Source organism: Salvelinus fontinalis, chromosome 7 (genome assembly GCF_029448725.1).
Source record: "Salvelinus fontinalis isolate EN_2023a chromosome 7, ASM2944872v1, whole genome shotgun sequence".
Lineage (NCBI taxonomy): Eukaryota > Metazoa > Chordata > Actinopteri > Salmoniformes > Salmonidae > Salvelinus > Salvelinus fontinalis.
The window spans coordinates 38,805,971-38,825,733 of record NC_074671.1 but is presented as its reverse complement, the minus strand read 5'-3'; the positions used below and the strand labels follow the sequence as shown (position 1 = coordinate 38,825,733).

Genomic DNA, 19,763 nt, shown 5'->3' with positions numbered 1-19,763 from the left:
CCAAGTTATCCATCATTACATGTTTTACTTTTCTATTATTTATCCATTTTCTTGCTCGCTGCACTGTTGGGAAGGGCCCATAAGTAAGCATTTACTGTTAGTCCACACCTGTTGTTTACGAAGCATGTGATGAATAACATTTGATTTGGTTATTTATTTCGATTGCCCTCTCCCATACAGCCTATAATAGGGAACTCTTCATGCTTACCTTGTCGTTCAGTTCACCTGTATGCTATGCACTAGCAAGATCTAAAGTATCTGCATATTGTGATGCACTCTTCATCCACAGCTAAACACACACTCAATGGATTGCTGAGAATTGCTATGTAGAACAATATTTCTTCTTATTATTATAAAGAATAACTAATTACACATACTGGGTGACCTGTCATACGGTCTGGGGATGAGGGAGGGATTACTATTATATCATCTGTGCTTTGATGGCCACACAAGCATTCAAATACTGTGAGATTCTACATGCCTTTGTCCCAGTGTGGTTCTATTCGAAACAGATGTCGCCACGACTGTTTACGAGTAGCTAACCTAACCATTTTCCTAACCTTAACGTAATTATTCTAACCTGTTAATAAGTTAATTATCCAAACCATGGACGCCTAGGGTTTTGTTGCCTTATAGGGGAAATCTGGCTGTGTCCCGGGGGAGTCCCTCGGCCAAAGGAGTTCCAAGACTCTTGAAATACAACAATGGAATTTAATCCCTATTCAGTTTCAACAAAAGACCCCGACGAGACAGAAACGCTCATTCCCGAACCACGAATATGTAATATCACAGTATTATAGGCTACCTGTTAGGAATAATTGTCATAACAAATATCTATGCTAAGAAAGCATTGTGTAGCACAGAAATGCAGCCAATAGGCTTATCACGTGAAAACCAAAGGATAGACAACCAAAACAATATCAGCGCCCTCCTATGCCACGAGTGCGTTGTAGTCTAAGTATCAAATAGAATTCCGTACGTTTATAGAAACAGTTAAGTTACTACACCATAACAGCAGCATATGTTTAAGTGCACTCCTCTTTAAGACATTCGAGGTCGAAGAAACAAAAGTAGCCAGTTGTTTCGCAACAATGTATTGCAACAAAGTAACTTCGGGAAGTAGCCAATAGCTAGTATCTGCGGTTTTGCGATTACAAATAACGGATAGCCCGACAAATTATATGTAGCCTACACACCTTGTGAATGGTATCTTCTTTATCTCCAAAGAATAAGGTAGTCAACGGGGGTTGTTTTCAGCGGAACTTTTCATCCAGATAGTTCAGTGTTATAAACTGCTAAAATATAGTAGGCTGGCATTCGGCATTCGACATTCAACCATACCATCCCCTGTCTCGTTTCCACCCAGTTGTGGTGCTATCGCTTGTGAGCGCTGCGTTGGTCTATTCTTCTCCCATCCGCCTGTCTGTCTGCCAAGTATGATGGATGATACCCCTAGTTTGCCCTCTCGTGGTCCATCGTCTCACGGTTCTCAGTTGCAGTGCTGCATCAGTTGCAAAAGGCAACCACTGGATTTATTTTTAAGAAATTCAATCACTGCTCTTAATTGTGCAAATAGGTTATTTGTTCCAAATTACAGTTTCATTTGTAACCAATGTGGTTTCTTGGTTTCGCCTATAGGCTACTATATCCAGTTTAAAGTGCTGGGGTTGATATCTATAGGTATCTTTAAGTTGTAATGGCAAATAAAATTGTCTGGTGATCTTCAAGACTGAGCTCCATAAAAAGCTCATATTAATGAATAATTTACCATCTCGGTTTCTTGAGTCACCCACCATCTGTTACCATCAAAATCTGTGACAGACATTTCAAGAATGCCCCCACAATTATCTAATGATTGAATAATAGATTATGGGGGATTTTGGATTTGCAATATTAAAATGCCTCTATTTCTTAGTCCTGGTACAGCTGACTGAGTAAAATAATTACTGAAAACATAACACCAAAATGTACAATAATTTGCCTTTCACTCGTCAGATACCATTATTCTAGTATTTAGGGCTCCCGAGTGACAGTACCAAAGCGTGCTCTGCTGGTGTGAATGGGCCAGTGCATTCAACAGCCCATTGAATGGAAGTAACCTACTGGTAGTAATGGGCAATCATAATTTTTTTCACAACATGTACTGTTTAATCAAAGGTGTAGGGACTCTGTAGGAGATATGGATCCCATCATCTCCCTTCTGTGAGTTAAAACTCCAACCACAAAGGGGTACGCTCACTTTTAACAGTAAGCAGGTTTATCAACTTGACACGGTTCTCTAACGGAACCCAAACCGGGTGCGCCATCGTGCATAAATGTATTTTGTCCCAAAAACACCAAACGCGATCACTACACGCAGATTAAAATATCAAAACAAATTCTGAACCAATTACATTATTTTGGGAACAGGTCGAAAAGCATTAAACATGCATGGCAATTTAGCTAGCTAGCCTGCACTTACTAGCTAATTTGTCCTTTTAAACTAGCTTGCTGTTGCTAGCTAATTTGTCCTGGGGTATTAACATTGATGCAAATGCACAAGGTCCTATACTCCGCCAATTAATCCACACATAAAACGGTCAACCGAATCGTTTTCAGTCATCTCTCCTCTTTCCAGGCTTTTTCTTCTCTTGACTTTATATTGCAATTGGCAACTTTCATAAATTAGGTGCATTACAGCCACTGACCTCGTTCGTCTTTGTCACCCATATGGGTATAACCAATGAGGAGATGGCACGTGGGTACCTGCTTCTATAAACCAAAGAGGAGATGGGAGAGGCAGAATTTGCAGCGCAATCTGCGTCAGAAATAGAACTGACTTCTATTTTAGCCCTTCTACTGACTTGCGCCAACAGTGTGGGTGCAATAATTGAATAACATAGATTTCTAAATGTATTTTGCAATGCTTGCGCACACGGAGGTGTATTCAGCCTGTAACAGAAATAGAACTGACTTCTATTTTTGCCCTTGGCAACGCAGATGCACGTTGGCGCGCCAGCAGTGTGGATGCAATAATTGAATAACAGATTTCTAAATGTATTTTGCAAAGCTCACACACGCGACGCGAGCGGTGTAGTCAGCCTGTAAGAGTTGCGGAATTTCCTGTTCGCTTCAGTTCTCAATTCATGCACCTTGGAGAGCATTTCCTTCCATTTCCTGATGAAACAAACGTTGACCATAATAAATGAGTAAGCAGTGCACGATCTTCTCTCCGAGACTATTGGTTTCATCTCCAGGGTAAAAACTTGGGAAGCAAGGCTACAGAAAGCACTTGATAATGATATGGTACACTGCAATGCATCAATTTCCCTAGGGTTATATATAATACACACCATTTTCATCATAAGGACAATGCCAACCATTCTAACAAGACCCCATGAGTTCCGACAATCATTTGATTTACAACCCAAAGACAGAACTCCAGCGATGCTTCACTTGTTTTATTTTTGTTGCAGAAAAGAAACAGATGGCATTTAATATCTCCTTAAGGGAAGGTTACAGTTATAATCCAAGATACATTTAAAAAGTGCTTTAGGTTAAATTTCAACTTCAAAGATCACATCCTGATAATGATAAATGACAAACCAAAAGCCAGGAGACTTTTGTTCATTTTAGTATGTTTTACTTTGTTTTAGATCCATCTCCCTCACAATAACTGATCAGTAGCAATGCCTCATCAATAACATGATCCACATTGCACTCACTTTAGTCAGGTCTTTACAGCACTGGACTATTACAGTCATTGCTATACAGATGCATCAGAGTTTGTTTTACACATTATGGGAAAGATATTTTGGATCATTTCATTTTCTGATGGAGGATACAAAAAGAAAATCAATAACAATGGTAAACAAAACAAAAAACATAATTTAGGAAGTAAAAAACAAATAGTCTAAACCTCATACCCTACCTACAGCCAGCACAGCAGTAAATAACTCATAGTTGGCATCCATCTACTGTAGTACAGGAAGGATGGCATGATGAAGACTGACTACTTGGATTAGACACAGGCTCTATTCCTATATCTGCATTAGCATACCACTTAGAATGTAATCTCATTCACTAGACACTTCATCCCAATGCGCAATTAGGAGAAAAGTTTACTTAGAATGAAGCAATGCAGTGTATTTTGGACATTGGAGTGTAGCCGCATATCCGAATTCACCACCCCAAGCAAGCCCGGCCTCGTTAGCCTGTGCAGTGGTGTCAGAATATGAAACATTTGGGTTGTTGAATAGTCGGCGACTCATGTTGACAGATTTGGGCACACAGACAAAGAAAAAAATGGAAAAATAAAGGAAAAACAGAAAATCCCTCCAATGTATGCCCACACTATCAACTATGCATCGGCAGTAGGCACAGAAACAAAATTTGCGCACATCAAAATAATGAAACTCATGATTGGTCGAACTCAAGTGTAGGGGTAAATATTTCATGGCCCCTTGTCTCTCAAACTATTCCACAAAGACCAATGGAAAATCAGGTCATCCCATTTCTTTAATTTCGTTACAGGACATTTGTGTAAACGTCATCTTCCAGATAGAGCATTTTCATTTAATAGATGCAGTGGAGGGATAGCTGGCACAGTGCCAAAAATCATCAACTTGTGAAATGCATCAGGAATAAAGGAAGAACTCATGATTAGACCTGATCAGTCAACCATTTACAACAATCTTTTTGTGGTCCAAGAAGCAACCCTTCCACCGATATACTTTTCTCTTCATTGATAGAGGTACACATGGGTGTTGCATTTTTGCAGTTTTTCCCCAAATGGCATACAAGTCACTTGCATATGCTAATATTGATATACATACATTGCTAAGAAACCTTAGACCATTGTAGAAACCGTCGACCATTATAATTTCATCATACAGTATATCAACATTGACTGGATATCTTGGACATAGGTATGATATTGAAGCAGCTTAATTTTGTAATACATGACAAAATCTACATTTTTCGCATTTGTCTGCCATTCTTCACAGTTCTTTAAAAACTGAATGACTCAAATGGCACCCTACTCCCCATTTAGTGCACTACCTTTGCATGGTCGTGAAGATGTGCTCTACCACAGCATTGTAGCCCCAAAAGAAACAAATGTCAAAGTGAAGAGAAAACAGTTCAGTGCTTATGCTAACTGTACAATAGAGGCCAGTAGTGTGTTTTTGAACCTTTAAACTTTAAAATAAGCTGTATTGATCTAGACAGGAGGGATAATTTGATGATATACTGTACATAAAAATCAGGCTAGGATGCTTCTCAACGGATTCCAACCTTTTAGTGTGTTATTTGTTTTTAGAGAACCTGCGACGACATACATTTAAACTTGGCACAATGCAGACTCAAACTTTTAGGACATTAATGGACAAACTGCTGTGCGATAGATAAAAAATGGAAGAGCTACGCATTATTAATTACATGTTCATTTCGCGAGGCGCCAAGATTGCACCATTTAATTTATTTTGTTTGTTCTCTGTCCGTGTTCTCTTTTGTTTTGTAAGGAAACCAATTTCATTCATACATGAAAACAAAAAGAATCATGAAAAAGAACTGTACAGCCTGTGTCTATTTCTTACATATATATATATATCTTATACATATATAAATAAACATTGATACTGGAAGAATTGTCCCATGTGACAGTTCTGTCAAGTGGAATGCCAGCTCCTGTGGGTGATCTTTGAATCTTCATCTGACTGTGATTATGTTTATCTTCTTCTTCAGAAGCTGACAGAAAGAGACAGAAGACAAAATAAGTGGAGAAAAATATATACTAATGTGAGCTCTGCTGCCATCTCTGGCTTGTCTATAAAACAGTGTCATGTTCAGAAGGGCACACCGAAGTAAAAACGTTTTGCAACGGAAAATTGATATCGGTTTTCTTATTGGACAAATTCAGGTAGTGCCTTCCGGTTTCAAAATGTTTACTCCCGCCCGAACAGAACTCCCTGAAATGCATTAGATTGGCTCAATACAGAGGCCTTGGAAGAATCTCAATTGAATACTCTTCGCGTCCTCTCTCATTGCCTCCTTTTCAGAACCTATTGGATGAGAAAGCCAGTGGTCCCTCGCCTTTGACCTTCTCTTCCAATGGGTTTTGAGATGGAGGCGAGAGGAGTATGCAATTGAGAAAAGGCCCTTGACTTACTTCTTATCCACTCATTGCTTGGCCCCTCCTCCTCTGATGCCGGTGGGCTGGCTGTTGAAGAGTCCTGTCCGGTTGACATTGGGGTGGGTGGGAGACGCCACAGGGGGTTGGCCAGGCCGAATGGGTTTGGCTGGGGAGGTCAGAGGCACAGCACTGGTTACATACCATCAAAGGAACACTAATGGCGTCATTATTTAGCGTCTGCTAAATTACCAAAATGTACAAATGTTATGTATTTACGTGTACCAGTATAACAAACCAATAAAAGCATCAGTCCTAGATTATGTCAGGCAAAACAGAGGACAGATTTCTCTGAATAAAAAGCTAGCATTTAACCTTTAAAACAGTGTGTGAATATGTACACTACATGACCACGATTATGTGGACACCTGCTCGACAAACATCTCATTCCAAAATCATGGGCATTAATATGAAGTTTGTCGCCCCTTTGCTGCAATAACAGCCTCCACTCTTCTGGGAAGGCTTTCCAAGAGATGTTGGAACATTGCTGAGGTGACTTGCTTCCATTCAGCCACAAGAGCATTAGTGAGGTCGGGCACTGATGTTGGGCGATTAGGCCTGGCTCGCAGTCGGCGTTCCAGAATCGCCTAGAATGTCATTGTATGCTGTAGAGTTAAGATTTCCCTTCACTGAAACTAGCCCCAACCATGAAAAACAGCCCCAGACTATTATTCCTCCTCCACCTAACTTCACAGTTGGCCGTAAGCATTGGGGCAGGTAGTGTTCTCCTGGCATCCGCCAAACCCAGATTTGTCCGTCGGACTGCTAGATGAGGAACCGTGATTCATCACTCCAGAGAACGCGTTTCCACTGCTCCAGAGTCTAATGGTGGCAAACTTTAAACCACTCCAGCCGACGCTTGGCATTGCGCATGGTGATGTTAGGCTTGTGCGGCTGCTCAGACATGGAAACCCATTTCATGAAGCTCCCGACGAACAGTTATTGTGCTGATGTTGTTTCCAGAGGCAGTTTGGATCTCGGTAGCGAGTGTTGCAACCGAGGACAGACGATTATTAAGCGCTATGCTCTCCAGCACTCTGCGTTCCCGTTCTGTGAGCTTGTGTGGTCTACCACTTCATGGATGAGCCGTTGTTGCCCCAAGATATTTCCACTTCAATAACAGCACTTCTAGTTGACCGGGACGGCTCTAGTTGGCCAGAAATTTGAAGAACTGACTTGTTGGAAAGGTGGCATCCAATGAAGGTGCCACGTTTAAAAAGTCACTGAGCCCTTCAGTAAGGCCATTCTACTGTCAATGTTTGTCTATGGAGATTGCATGGCTGTGTGCTCGATTCTATACACCCGTCAGCAACAGGGAATCACTGATCTGGTTGTGTGTTTTACAGGGTGAAACACTAATGTGACTGAAACAATGGAATCAGTTACGTTATCTCGTAACTATGCACGCATATGCAGGCAGAGACACAATCACACGCATGAATTCACACACACTATATATACACAAAAGTATGTGGACACCCTTTCAAATTAGTGTATTTCACCGTAAATAGCCGAATACACTAATTTGAATGGGTGGCCACATACTTTGTATATATAGTTGTGTGTGCGAATTCATGTGTGATTTTATGCACGCATATGCGTGTGTTCCTCACCGATCTGAGCAGAGTGGCCCCTCCTGGCCATGTTCTTGGCCCTGACGGCCTCTTTGATGCGGTCCACCTCCTGCTGGTAGCGTTTGCGGTCGCGTGCGGCGTTCTCTTTGGCCTCCTTCAGGGCCGACTCCAGTGCCTTGACCCGCTCAGCCGTAGCACGCAGACGCTTCTCCAGTTTAGGAAGCTCACAGCGCAGGTCTGCATTATCACGCACCAGCTAGAGGAAGAAGAACAAGGGGAGAGAGCGAGATGCCGTAACTAATTAATTATTGGTCACATTACAGTTGTCCCTTGTATCTTTTCTATTTGTGTTGACAGAAGAGTACATGTATCTTGGGAGTAATTTGGCATGTCTGTGTCTTCTATTACATTAAAGGGCTGTGGTCTGTACTGGCTTACTGACTTTAGTAAACCACACCATTCAATCACAGCAGGATACTTCTCTGCCACGGGAGCACTAACATATGTATTAAGGTGTATGTTTGTTTACCTGTTTGTGGACCTTTGTAAGCTGTTCCAGGTTGTTCTCCAGAAAGGAGATCTTCTGTTTCTGAGCAGCACTGCCCCCTGTATCATCTGAGTCCATCTCAGCGCTCTGCAGAAAACATGAATTATTACAGAACATTTACTTTTATTACACTTGTCATTCGCTCTCCATTTACGAGACACACAAACACTCACATTTTCAGTGAAAGGCACCATTAAAGCCAAGTTTGAGTTTTAAATAACCATTGAGAAACAGTAATTAACATAGCAAATGGTGCCTTTCACGGACCCATACACTTTCAACGCGGAATTGTGGTATAAAACAACAAGCGTATGGGGAAATAATCATATGTGACGCAACAAAGCTGATAAGAGACGGGGTATGACATTTAAAGGAGAAATCTGCAGTTCAAACAATAAAAGTGTACCCCGCCACTGTTTTGTTAAAAAGCTAAGGGATAGGGCTGGAGAAATGGAACCACTTTCAAATTCATAGACAGAGCTATGGATACGAGGACTGACCATCCATGATATCAAAATCATACTTCTGACCATGTGGAGGCTATACAGTGGTTGTTCACTGGGGGGGGGATATGCAGCTCTCGCTCTTCAAGTGAAAAGCTTGTAAAAAGCTAACACTGTGTGTTGTACCTTCTTGACTCTGGTAGCCAGGTCCTGAACAAACAGTTTTCTGAGGTTGTGGAGAGTCTGGAGCTCCTTAGCCACAGTCTCCTCCAGTCCCTTCAGGTCTTGTCTGGCCTGCTCTCTCCTGTCCTGCATCACCCTGTAAAACACACACACACAACCAGATCAGTGATTCTGCATTGCCACATCACAGCTTTTCATATGGTTGCCGACATTGGTGATTCAGCTAAGAACAAATGATAGTGTGCGAATATAGATTGTGTATGTACGATGGCAACTGTGTAAGGCAAATGGATGGGTGGTTACGTACGTGAGCTCGTGCAGCTTGCGGCTCTTGTCCTGGTCGGTGGATTTGAGTTTCTCGTGCTCCACCCGCAGACGCTCCTGTTCCAGCATGATCTTCTGGTTCAGACTAGAGAGAGAGACACAAATTGAAATAGTGAGACAGAGCCAGCAACTAACTAACAAATTGTTGTTCCATGTCATGTGTGATGGGCCTCATGGAATTGTGTGAGTGTGTGTGTCTGCGCATGCGTGCGCCGAGTGTGTGTGTGTGTGTATGTTATGTGTTCCCATACTCCTGGAGCTCAGTGATGAGTTTCTCCTTGTTGTCTAGCTCGTCTCTCAGGCTGCTGATCTGTTTCTGATGGGCCTCGCGGTGAGACTGGATCTGATGCTCAACCGCCTCCTAGCAACAAACACATACAACTAGTTACCAACAAATATATTAGAACGGAGTACCAACACAAAATATGGTATTTTAAGCAGAAACTTCTATGGATGTCAACTTTAACAAAGATATATATTGAGTGTATTTGGCACATACAGGAATCAAACATACAATAATGGAGAATATTTTACAAATATCACCAACACAAAAAGTTTATATAATCTAAATGATCAGTTATCAAGATATGAAAGAATAGCCTGTCAGGAGATATCCACTGTTGGTCATACCTTGACTTCGGTGGCAGTTTGGACCTCATTTTCCTTCTCCATAGCCTGAACTTTCTCTGCAAGAGGAGAAACATGAGACGGGTGTCAGCAACCTTTTCACCAGTAGAGGGTGGAAGACTGTTGAAAAGCTTGGTGTCAACTTGTAGTCAAATATGTTCATGGTTTTGTAGAAATAACATATCAAAATACACATTTCATTAAGGAATGTGTGATGTGCCTTGTTGGGGAAAGGTCTTCGAAGCAAGAGGGATGGGATCTTCCTGTTTGAATAGGATAAATAAAAAAATGTTGTAGTCACCCTGAGCGCTGATCTTGACCAGTTCCTCATTCAAAGAGTCTACGTTCTCCTCCAGCTGTCTTTTCTTCTGCTCCACGTTCTGAAGGTACTCTGTCAGGGACTTGATCTTAGCCTCGTGCTGAGGGGGAATTAAAATGGAGCAATACATTGAACCAGGGTTGGGGTAGATTCCATTTAATTCAAGTAGTAAACTGTAATCCGGATCCCAATGTTCCTCATTGCTTTTAATTCACTGAATTGAAATAAAAATCGACCAAGAGAAGCGACTACATTTTGATTTGAAAGATAGCCACCCCATGACACCTTCTCTCTCAAGCCCTCTATTCCAGGTGACGATGGTTACCTGGGAGATGCGTAGCTGACAGGAGGCCAGCTCCTTCTCATTCTCGTCCATCTTCTCGATGCTCTCAGCCTGAGTGCTCTCCAGCTGTTTGCTGCGTTTCACCATGGTCTTCACCTCCGACTTCATCTTACTGATGTACAGACGTGCCACCGTGAACTCCTCGTCTATCAGACCACTCCCCTCCTGTTGCTGGAGAAGGGGGGGGTAAAGGCACAAATGTAAGACTCAAATGTCATTGTGCAAAAGACATGCATCAGATATAGTGTACATAAAGCATAGTTAAGGATGAAGTTACTAATGTTTGGGATAAGGTTAATTGGTATATACAGTACACAAGCCACAAACATCCACTCTTCAGGCTTCCCCAAAAAGTATCCCAATACTGGGCTTCCCTTCCATGATTAGCTGGCATGGCACGGAATGATGATGCGTACCTTGATGTCATTGCTGCCCACAGCGATGCCGATCTCAGCCAGATCTTTGAGCAGCGATGACATCATCTCAGTGACCCTCTTCTTCTGGTGGTTGGTCATCTCCTTCAGCTTCTGCAGCTCAGAGTCAATGGACACCAGGATACTCTGAGGACGACAACAAAGGACAAGTTTAGTTCCAGACACTTTGGTGTTCATCCTCCCTTTCTAATCCTGGACTGACTTACACCTGGAACACTAGCTGAGTGAACAGCCAATCAGTGAAAACCAGCAGGATTTCTTACCTAAAGTGTCAGTAGTTGGCATAAGACAAATACATCATAGGATTTCAACAATACTAAAATCTCTTGGTGAGTTTAGATTATGAATGACTTGTTCTCCTCTCACCAATTTCTGGTTGAAGGTAGAGAGGAAGGAAAGACATTTATAAAAAAAAAAAAAAGAAAAAAAAAAGGTAGACCTATTGGAAAATGGCATCCTTCTCACCGATTTCTGGTTAAGCTCCTCGCTGAGAGCCTCAAACTCCTTAGTCTTGTCCTCCACCTCCTGGCTCTTCTGGTCATAGTTAACAGCCAGCTCCTCCAGGGCCTGTAGCACCTCCTTCACCTCCTCCTTAGACGCCTCATTTTCAGACTGCAGACGGTTCAGCTCTACCTGCAGGTTGTCGTGGTCGCGACGTGATGAGGCCAACAGCTGGAGAAGGAACACAAATTCAAAGACAGAGCTATGGATACAAGGACTGACCATTCAAGAAAATGTATAGTTCTAACAATGTAATTATTCACCTTCACATTGTTTACAAACTAAGGAATAAAAAGCTTAGTTTGGGTTCTGATGGGGTAAGAGTCAAACTAAGCATGTATAAATAATATTTTCAAGATTGAATGACTGTATATATCATTACATTTAAATTCCCAAAACGGATGTAGCAACTGCAGATTGCTGCTTTAAAATCGAATGTACCGCAGCTATCCCAGGACACCTCTTCTCTCATCTCCATCTTATCTATGTGAGCCAGCTAGAGCCAAAACCCTGAGTGTTGGCGATGAACCTCATACTAGTCTCTAAGGATCTGAATCACAACATCACAGTGGATGAGTCCTAAATGTCACCCTATTCCCTAAATAATGCACTACTTTGGACCTATGAGCCCTATGGGCCACAGGAGGTAGGTGGCACATTAATCAGGGAGGACGGACTCATGGTAATGGTTGGAGCAGAATGGGTGGAATGGTATCAAATAAGCCAAACAAATGGTTTCCGTACAACTCGCCGTAGCCGATGTGAGCAAGCCCTTTAAACAGGTCAACATTCACAAGGCCACAGGGCCAGATGGATTACCAGGACGTGTGATCCGAGCAAGCGCGGACCAACTGGCAAGCATGGTCGGTGACATTCTCAACCTCTCCCTGATTGAGTCTAATACCTACATGTTTCAAGCAGACCACCATAGTCTGTGCCCAAGAAAGCGAAGGCAACTTGCTTAAATGACTACCGCCTCATAGCACTCACGTCGGTAGCCATGAAGTGCTTGAAATGCTGGTCATGACTCACAACACCATTATCCCGGAAACCCTAGACCCACTCCAATTCACATACCGCCCCAACAGATCCACAGATGACGCAATCTCAATCGCACTCCACACTGCTTTCCCACCTGGACAAACACCTTCGTTAGAACGCTGTACATTGACTACAGCTCAGCATTCAAAACCATAGTGCCCACAAAGCTCATCACTAAGCTGACCCTGGGACTAAACACATCCCTCTGCAACTGGATCCTGGACTTCCTGATGGGCAGCCCCCAGGTGGTAAGGGTAGGCAACACCACATCTGCCACGCTGATCCTCAACACTGGGGCCCCTTCAAGGGTGTGTGCTCAGTCCACTCCTGTACTCCCTGTTCACCCACGACTGCATGGCCAAGCACAACTCCAACACCATCAAGTTTTCTGACGACAACAGTGGTAGGCCTGATCACCGAAAACGATGAGACCTGGCAGTGTGAGCTCTCAACGTGAGCAAGACAAAGGAGTTGATCGTGGACTACAGGAAAAGGAGGGCCGAACAAGCCCCCATTAATATTGACGAAATGTAGTGGAGCAGGTCGAGAGTTTCAAGCACCTTGTGTCCACATCACCAACAAACTATCATGGTCCAAACACATCAAGATAGTTGTGAAAAGGACACGGCAAACCCCCGCACATTGAATGTATTCCCGCACATTGAATTGGTACTGGTATATAACCTCATTATTATTTTATTGTGTTACTTTTTATTACATTTTTTACTTTAGTTTATTTAGTAAATATTTTAACTTTATTTATTGAAGTGCATTCTTGGTTAAGGGCTTGTAAGTAAGCATTTCACTGCAAGGTCTACACCTGTTGTATTCGGCGCATGTTACAAATAACATTTGATTTGATTTGTTTGAGTCCATTTGTTCTGGCCATTAATATGAGCCATCCTCCCCTCAGCAGCCTCCTGTGCTATGGGTCCTGGTCAAAAGTAGTGCACTATAAAGGGAATAGGGGGCCATTTGGGACACATTTAAATCAGATGGTGACTCAATACCTTTGAAGAAGAGAACTACAGGCTGACTACAACTTACCACAGCCTCTCTTTAGTCTGATGAGGAAATCCATTAAACTTTCACCAGCGTAAAACTAAGGTGGGGACATCAGGTCAGGGTTACAGGAAAGGAACGTGTGTCCCCCGTACCATCCCATTCCAGGTATTTATTGTACTGTTACTGTTTCAAATCAGTAGTATGTAAATAGTATGTAAACATAATGAAATATCCCCACTTTGCCTAAGTAATTGATTGATACGGTTTCTTCTCTGTCTTTGTAAAAGGCTAATGAGGGGGGAAAGGTGTAGCTCTCGCTTGTAAAAAGATAACTTGCGATTGTGTTCAGTAGGGAGAAAACTTTTGAAACAGGTAGGTGAGAGGTACTTTCAATTGCAGAACATTATGCTATTTTGTGCCCTACTGAACAAGACCCATGCCTGTTATTATTAATTCCCTACTCAGAATATTCATCTGTAATTAAAATCCAGCCTACAGAAGGCTGAGATGTGTTAGATGTCAGATTCTACCCAGGCTGAGTGGCGCCTCTTTAACCCTGCTGTGTCCGGGCTAACCGACAGCTAACAGTCTGACCCCTCAGACGGGCCTGTACAGGCAGACTGATGGCATTGTTAACAGAGCAGGAGGGCTGGAGGGACGCGGCGTGCGTATATACGCTTGTGGTAGCAAGGGGTCTCACCTCCTCCTGGTCCAGCATCTGCTGCTTTAGTTTCTCTGCCAGCTGGCTCTGCTGGTTGATCTCATCATCCTGATGGAGAGAAGAGAGAGAGGGGGAGGGGGTGTGTTAATACCAAAGTGTTCTCGTCTCAAATCATCAGCAAAACATATTTCAAAGGTAGACTCAGCATTATGGCGTTGCCACGAGCAGGACCACAGATATTGCAATGAGCGCGATGCAAGACTTTGCTCTCACACAGAGGATCTGTGCATGTGCACGGGTTCGCTTATCGCTGCTACGACGTGATAGCTATGGGAACAAAACAGCAGAGAAGTTGAGCTCTTAGTTCCTGCGGAAATTGACCAACTGCTGCTGTTCACTTTGTGCATCTGCGTCATCGCACTGAATCTACCTTTAAATGACAGGTCACTGTCTAGATCGAATCTAGCAAGTTGCCATGTGGCTCTGCCACCTCACCTTATCATCCAGCTGCTTGTAGAGTTTAGACAGCTCAGCCTCACACTTCTCCTTCTCTGCGTCGGTCAGTTTAACCCCTGGAATGTTGGGTGTGGGTGCCATCTTCTCATTGTTCACCACGTTGTCTAGAGCCTGGACCTCAGCGTTAGCCTTCTCCTTGTCAAACTGCTCCTCCACCGGAACACTCTCACCTATAGGGGCAGCACAGAGGGAGGGAAAGAGGAAGGGAGGGAGCCATGGAGAGAAGGATGGAGACAGACAGGGTTAGAAACTAAAAGTAAACTTCTGTGGTATCTACGCAACATGTAGACTATTTCCTGGGTTGTAGTCATTAGAAACAGTTCTCTAAACACGGTTTACATTGCAAAACTTTTGCTACGGTGTGCAGTACACTATTGAATACGACTCTGTTCAATCCTAAAATACGGACATGAGTGTGATTCATGGAATTATCAGTAATCTTTGAACACTAACTGAATACTGATTTATGGTTTCCATATATTTTTCTCTCATACCATTTCTCCAGCGGTTGAGTTCGTTCTCCAGCCAGGTGACGGTGCCCCTCAGGGTTGTGTTCTTCGCCTTCTCTCTTTCATACTTTTTCTTCCACTGTTCTGCCGTCAGCTCCACATTCAGACACACTGTGTTCTTAATGGTCTTAGCTCTGTCACACACATACACAACAGTTAAATTTCTGATGTCACAAAACAAAGTGTCACCTTTGAGAGTGGGTGTGGCACTGGCAACCACCCATAAAACGGATTAGCTGACATCAAGAAAACGATAAGTGCAATTAAAATGGGTCAGAAGTCCGTGTGTTATGATTCTGGGTGACCAGAAAGCAAGCAACAATGACAATTAGCTGCCATGTGGGGAATTGTAGGTGGCTTGTTTCAGCTAGTTTTGTCTTGTTCTTGAAACCATGTCTGATGTTATATCTACTCTAATATGGCTAAAATTCACTGTAATTATGTATTTGAGAGACAAGTGCTCATTATGCCAAAGTATTTATGTTTTCAATAAAAACTGTAGACAAAATATAGTTGACATGTGGTCAACAATCTAAGCCAACCCAATCTGTTTTACCCCATAGTTGCACACGCATCGGTTTTGTTGCCAAAACAACCAACCCTCCTATAAAGCATAAACTGTGTAGACTGTAGCATATTCTGAACATAACAGCCATTGCTAACAATGTACCAACATTCAATTGCCATTTACAAAACTTCCACCCCACTGGTGGTTCTTGGTCATATACAGCAGTGGTGCTCAATCTGGTGTTACTAGTACCCCTGGGGGTATGAGGACTATTCGAAAGGGATTATTGGGAAGATGAATAAAATGTTGGCTAAACATGGGTCTAGTAGATGCAATCGGTTGCATGATAAGGGGTACAGAGCTAAAGGTGATTGGGGATACCGGTTGAGAAAAAAAACTGGGACCCAATAATATACAGATAAGTACAGGGGCCGAGACTGGTTGTGGGTCGTTTACAGTCCAGGGGCTGAGAGCGTCCTGTACGTACCGCTGTCCGAACATCAGTGTGGACTTTGTCTCAGCCTCGTTGTAGGCGGAGGGCGAGGCACAGATGACCATGGTGGTCCTACAGTTACCACCCAGAGAGTCCTGCAGGATACGGGTCATCTTACTGTCTCTGTAAGGGACATAGGTCTGGGGAAAGGAGGGGAGAGGGACTTGAGCTTCAATCTAAAAACACTCATCACTTTGTTCCGGAGAATAATGCTGAAAACCTGGGCTGTACTCTATGTAATACAAGAGTAAATTGTACCGTGTACAGGTACTGAAAACCTAGATTACAAGTGTTTAGACATATGCGTGTATGACTTGTGCATGAGACACTCTTTTGATTCCTCCCATATTTTATCATACGTTCCTAACTTGAAAATATCCTCATTAGAAAAATATGTATTTCTCTGATGTTCTCCCTTTTGTTAGAACAGCTGTTTGTGGACACCGCGTCCCAAATGACACCCTATTCCCTATATAGTGTACTACTTTTGACCAGAGTTTGGTCAAGAAGAAGTTCACTATTTAGGGAATAGGGTGTCATTTACAGTCATTCTCCCCAGCCCCGAGGGAGCAGTGGTATTATGTTATCTTACCGAGCCTTCGGCTAGGGCAGAGATGACGTTGCCCAGCGCAGACAGGGATTTGTTGATGTTTTTAGCTTCTTCCAGCACCGCTCCCTCAGCTCCAGTTTTACCCACCTAGATACAATTTTTAAGAGATCAAAATCCAACACACAAGCCCTCATGACCACACTGGTATAAGACTATCACAGGACATTACATCACCCAAAATTCTAAGAAACAGCCTCTGTCCCAAATGGCACCCTATTCTTGATTTAGTGCACTATTTTTATGAAAAGTAGTGCACTATATATGATAAAGGGAGCCATTTGGTTTGGTCCCATATCTAACTAAGGAAGTAATGCTGACAGAAATCTTAAAGATGATACAGGACACTACAAACATTGATATTCATTTGTAACAAAAACAGATAATGAAAAAAGGGCAACGAAGCATGAGAAAGGCTTTGCTTGAGTTTAGTGCCATCCTTTGGATTATGATCAGATTACTGCTGTTGTCGTGTGAGTAAGGAGTAACAACATATATGTGCTAAATAGGGTTGAATGGTGGGAACGCGGTTATCGAGATTTACCGCCCAAAACACTCTTTTCCGGGACAAATAAATGCGAGACACCAGTAAAAAATAAATGATTTACTGTATATAAACAGCATGACGTGAAATGGAACTTGAATGATATGCTATGACTAAATCTTGCTTCTCTGCAGTCTTCTCTCTGCATGATCAATAATCAACGCTCATGTTGGGGACAGAGAGCCCATCTCAGTATGGAGTTCAGTTCACAATGCATGCAGACTTCATCATGGTAAATTCTTTTGTGGGTGACAGGTAGGTCTACATTTGCTGCAGCATAGCCTACAGTAATATAAGAACCGAATGCACGTCTAATTATACATTACACGCTTTCCGGGTAACTAAAAAAATAAAATAATTGCAGCTGCAGAGTTAAAACTACCCATTACTCAAATATTGTTGCGTTAAAGCATAGTGGTAGTCTCTCTCGCTCTCCAAATCCATTCAAATTGCATCCAAAATAGATACTCAACCTTGAACAGGATGGATATATATAAACTAGTCTACCTCTCAAGTAATACATTCAATGCAGTATTAGCTTTATATTTAGCTAATCAATGATGGGTTATGCATAATAAGCTTCTAACCTCTGTCTCTTGAGCAATACACACGCACATGTGCTCTGCTGGCCACTCTCCTTAGCTCTTGGAGTCCCATGCAGGAAAACACTTTTTTGTTGTCGCATTTTCTCATGCCAATAGACTATTGTTTGCTGAATGTTAAATACAGCAACCAATAGAACTCACAGGTAGTTTGAAAGAAGAGCGAACACGCAATTGTGGTAGGCTATAGCAGTCACTTATTCAGATCCATAACAATGAATTTGTTGGGAAGAAAAGTGAAAGCCGTCCGCATCTAATTCTAGTCCTATATTATTCAAGCATGTCATTAGAATGATGAAGGACAAAATGTGTTTAATTTAACTGATGAAAGCGAGGAAGGAATGAAGCATTAGGGGAAATATTATGAAAGCTATACAAAGCAAATCGGGAAGTTCAGAACCCTCGACTTTGTCCACATGTGGTTACATTACAACATTATTCAAAAACATTCATTGTTTTTCCCCCCTCAACCTACACAAAATGCCCCACAATGACAAAGCAAAAACAGGTTGGAATTTTGCTATAAAAAAAAAAACTAAACCAATATCACATTTACGTAAGTATTCAGACCCTTCACTCAGTACTTTGTTGAAACACGTTTGGCAGCAATAACAGCCTCGAGTCTTCTTGGGTATGACACTACAAGCTTGGTACACCTGTATTTGGGGAGTTTCTCCCATTCTCTGCAGTTCCTCCAAAGCTCTGTCAGGTTGGATGGGGAGCGTCGCTGCACAGCCAATTCCAAGTCTCTACAGAGATGTTTAATGGGGTTCAAGTCTGGGCTCTGGCTGGGCCACTCAAGGGCATTCAGAGACATGTCCCGAAGCTACTCCTGCATTATTTTGGCTGTGTGCTTAGGGTCGTTGTCCTGTTGGAAGGTGACATTTTTCCCCAGTCTGAGGGCCTGAGCGCACTGGAGCAGGTTTTCATCAAGGATCTCTGTACTTTGCTCTGTTCATCTTTCCCTCGATCCTGACTAGTCTTCCAGTCCCTGCCGCTGAAAAACATCCCCAAAGCATGATGCAGCCACCACGCTTCCCTGTAGGGATGGTGCAAGGTTTCCTCCAGACATGACGCTTAGAATTCAGGCCAAAGAGTTCAATCTTGGTTTCATCAGACCAGATAATCTTGTTTATTATGGTCTGAGAGTCCTTTAGGTGCCTTTTGGCAAACTCCAAGCGGGCTGTCATGTGCCTTTTACTGAGGAGTGTATTCCGTCTAGACACTATACCATAAAGTCATGATTGGTAGAGTGCTCTGACATGCACTGTTAACTGTGGAACCTTAAAATATACACACACACAGGTGTGCACCTTTCCAAATCCAGTCCAATAAATTGAATTTACCACAGGTGGTCTCCAATCAAGTTGTAGAAACATCAAGAATGATCAATGGAAACAGGATGCACCCGAGCTCAATTTCGAGTGTCATAGCAAAGGGTCTGAATACTTATATAAATAAGGTATTTCGTTTTTCATTCATTATAAATTTACACAAAGAAAATAATGTTTTCGCTTTGTCATTATGGGGTAGTGTGTAGATTGATGAGGGAAAAAATGATTTATTCAATTTTAGAATAAGGCCGTAAAGTAACAAAATGTGGATAAAAATCAAGGGTTCTGAATACTTTCCAAACTTTCCGGTTTTGGCGGGAAATACCGGGAGTAAAATTATTTATTCTCGAGATGTAACATTTGTAAAATACTGGGAAAATATTCAACCCTCGTGCTAAAGACTCGAGGCAAACCAAGATGTGGTAAAAGTAGCCGTGTCCGAGCCAGAACGGCTCATAGGACAGGAGCTTATCTCCTTA

The 19,763-nt window shown here is 42.4% G+C and overlaps 2 protein-coding genes across 4 annotated transcripts in view; both read right to left on the bottom strand.

The window, feature by feature from the left end:
• The window catches only part of LOC129859463 (rho GTPase-activating protein 12-like), a 90,478-nt gene extending 87,798 nt beyond the window's left edge, over positions 1-2,680 (bottom strand). For 2 of the 3 annotated variants that reach the window (XM_055929282.1, XM_055929284.1), the window contains exon 1: positions 1,197-2,679. The gene's annotated coding sequence lies outside the window, so the exon portion shown is untranslated. Of the gene's footprint in view, positions 1-1,196 lie in introns of all 3 variants that reach the window. The other variant, XM_055929283.1, reaches the window with a different exon arrangement.
• A 745-nt stretch (positions 2,681-3,425) lies between these two features.
• LOC129859462 (kinesin-1 heavy chain) overlaps positions 3,426-19,763 on the bottom strand; it is a 41,113-nt gene continuing 24,775 nt past the window's right edge. Inside the window, exons 9-25 of the mRNA XM_055929281.1 lie at positions 16,790-16,894; positions 16,192-16,337; positions 15,182-15,330; positions 14,667-14,857; positions 14,211-14,279; positions 11,429-11,635; positions 10,946-11,089; positions 10,512-10,700; positions 10,169-10,286; positions 9,871-9,926; positions 9,492-9,601; positions 9,224-9,325; positions 8,920-9,052; positions 8,273-8,377; positions 7,783-7,999; positions 6,149-6,278; positions 3,426-5,727 (exon numbers count right to left, since the gene is read on the bottom strand). Of these exons, the coding sequence (XP_055785256.1) occupies positions 6,160-6,278; positions 7,783-7,999; positions 8,273-8,377; positions 8,920-9,052; positions 9,224-9,325; positions 9,492-9,601; positions 9,871-9,926; positions 10,169-10,286; positions 10,512-10,700; positions 10,946-11,089; positions 11,429-11,635; positions 14,211-14,279; positions 14,667-14,857; positions 15,182-15,330; positions 16,192-16,337; positions 16,790-16,894 (2,160 nt within the window). The 3' untranslated portion in view covers positions 3,426-5,727; positions 6,149-6,159. The remainder of the gene's footprint in view (positions 5,728-6,148; positions 6,279-7,782; positions 8,000-8,272; positions 8,378-8,919; positions 9,053-9,223; positions 9,326-9,491; positions 9,602-9,870; positions 9,927-10,168; positions 10,287-10,511; positions 10,701-10,945; positions 11,090-11,428; positions 11,636-14,210; positions 14,280-14,666; positions 14,858-15,181; positions 15,331-16,191; positions 16,338-16,789; positions 16,895-19,763) is intronic.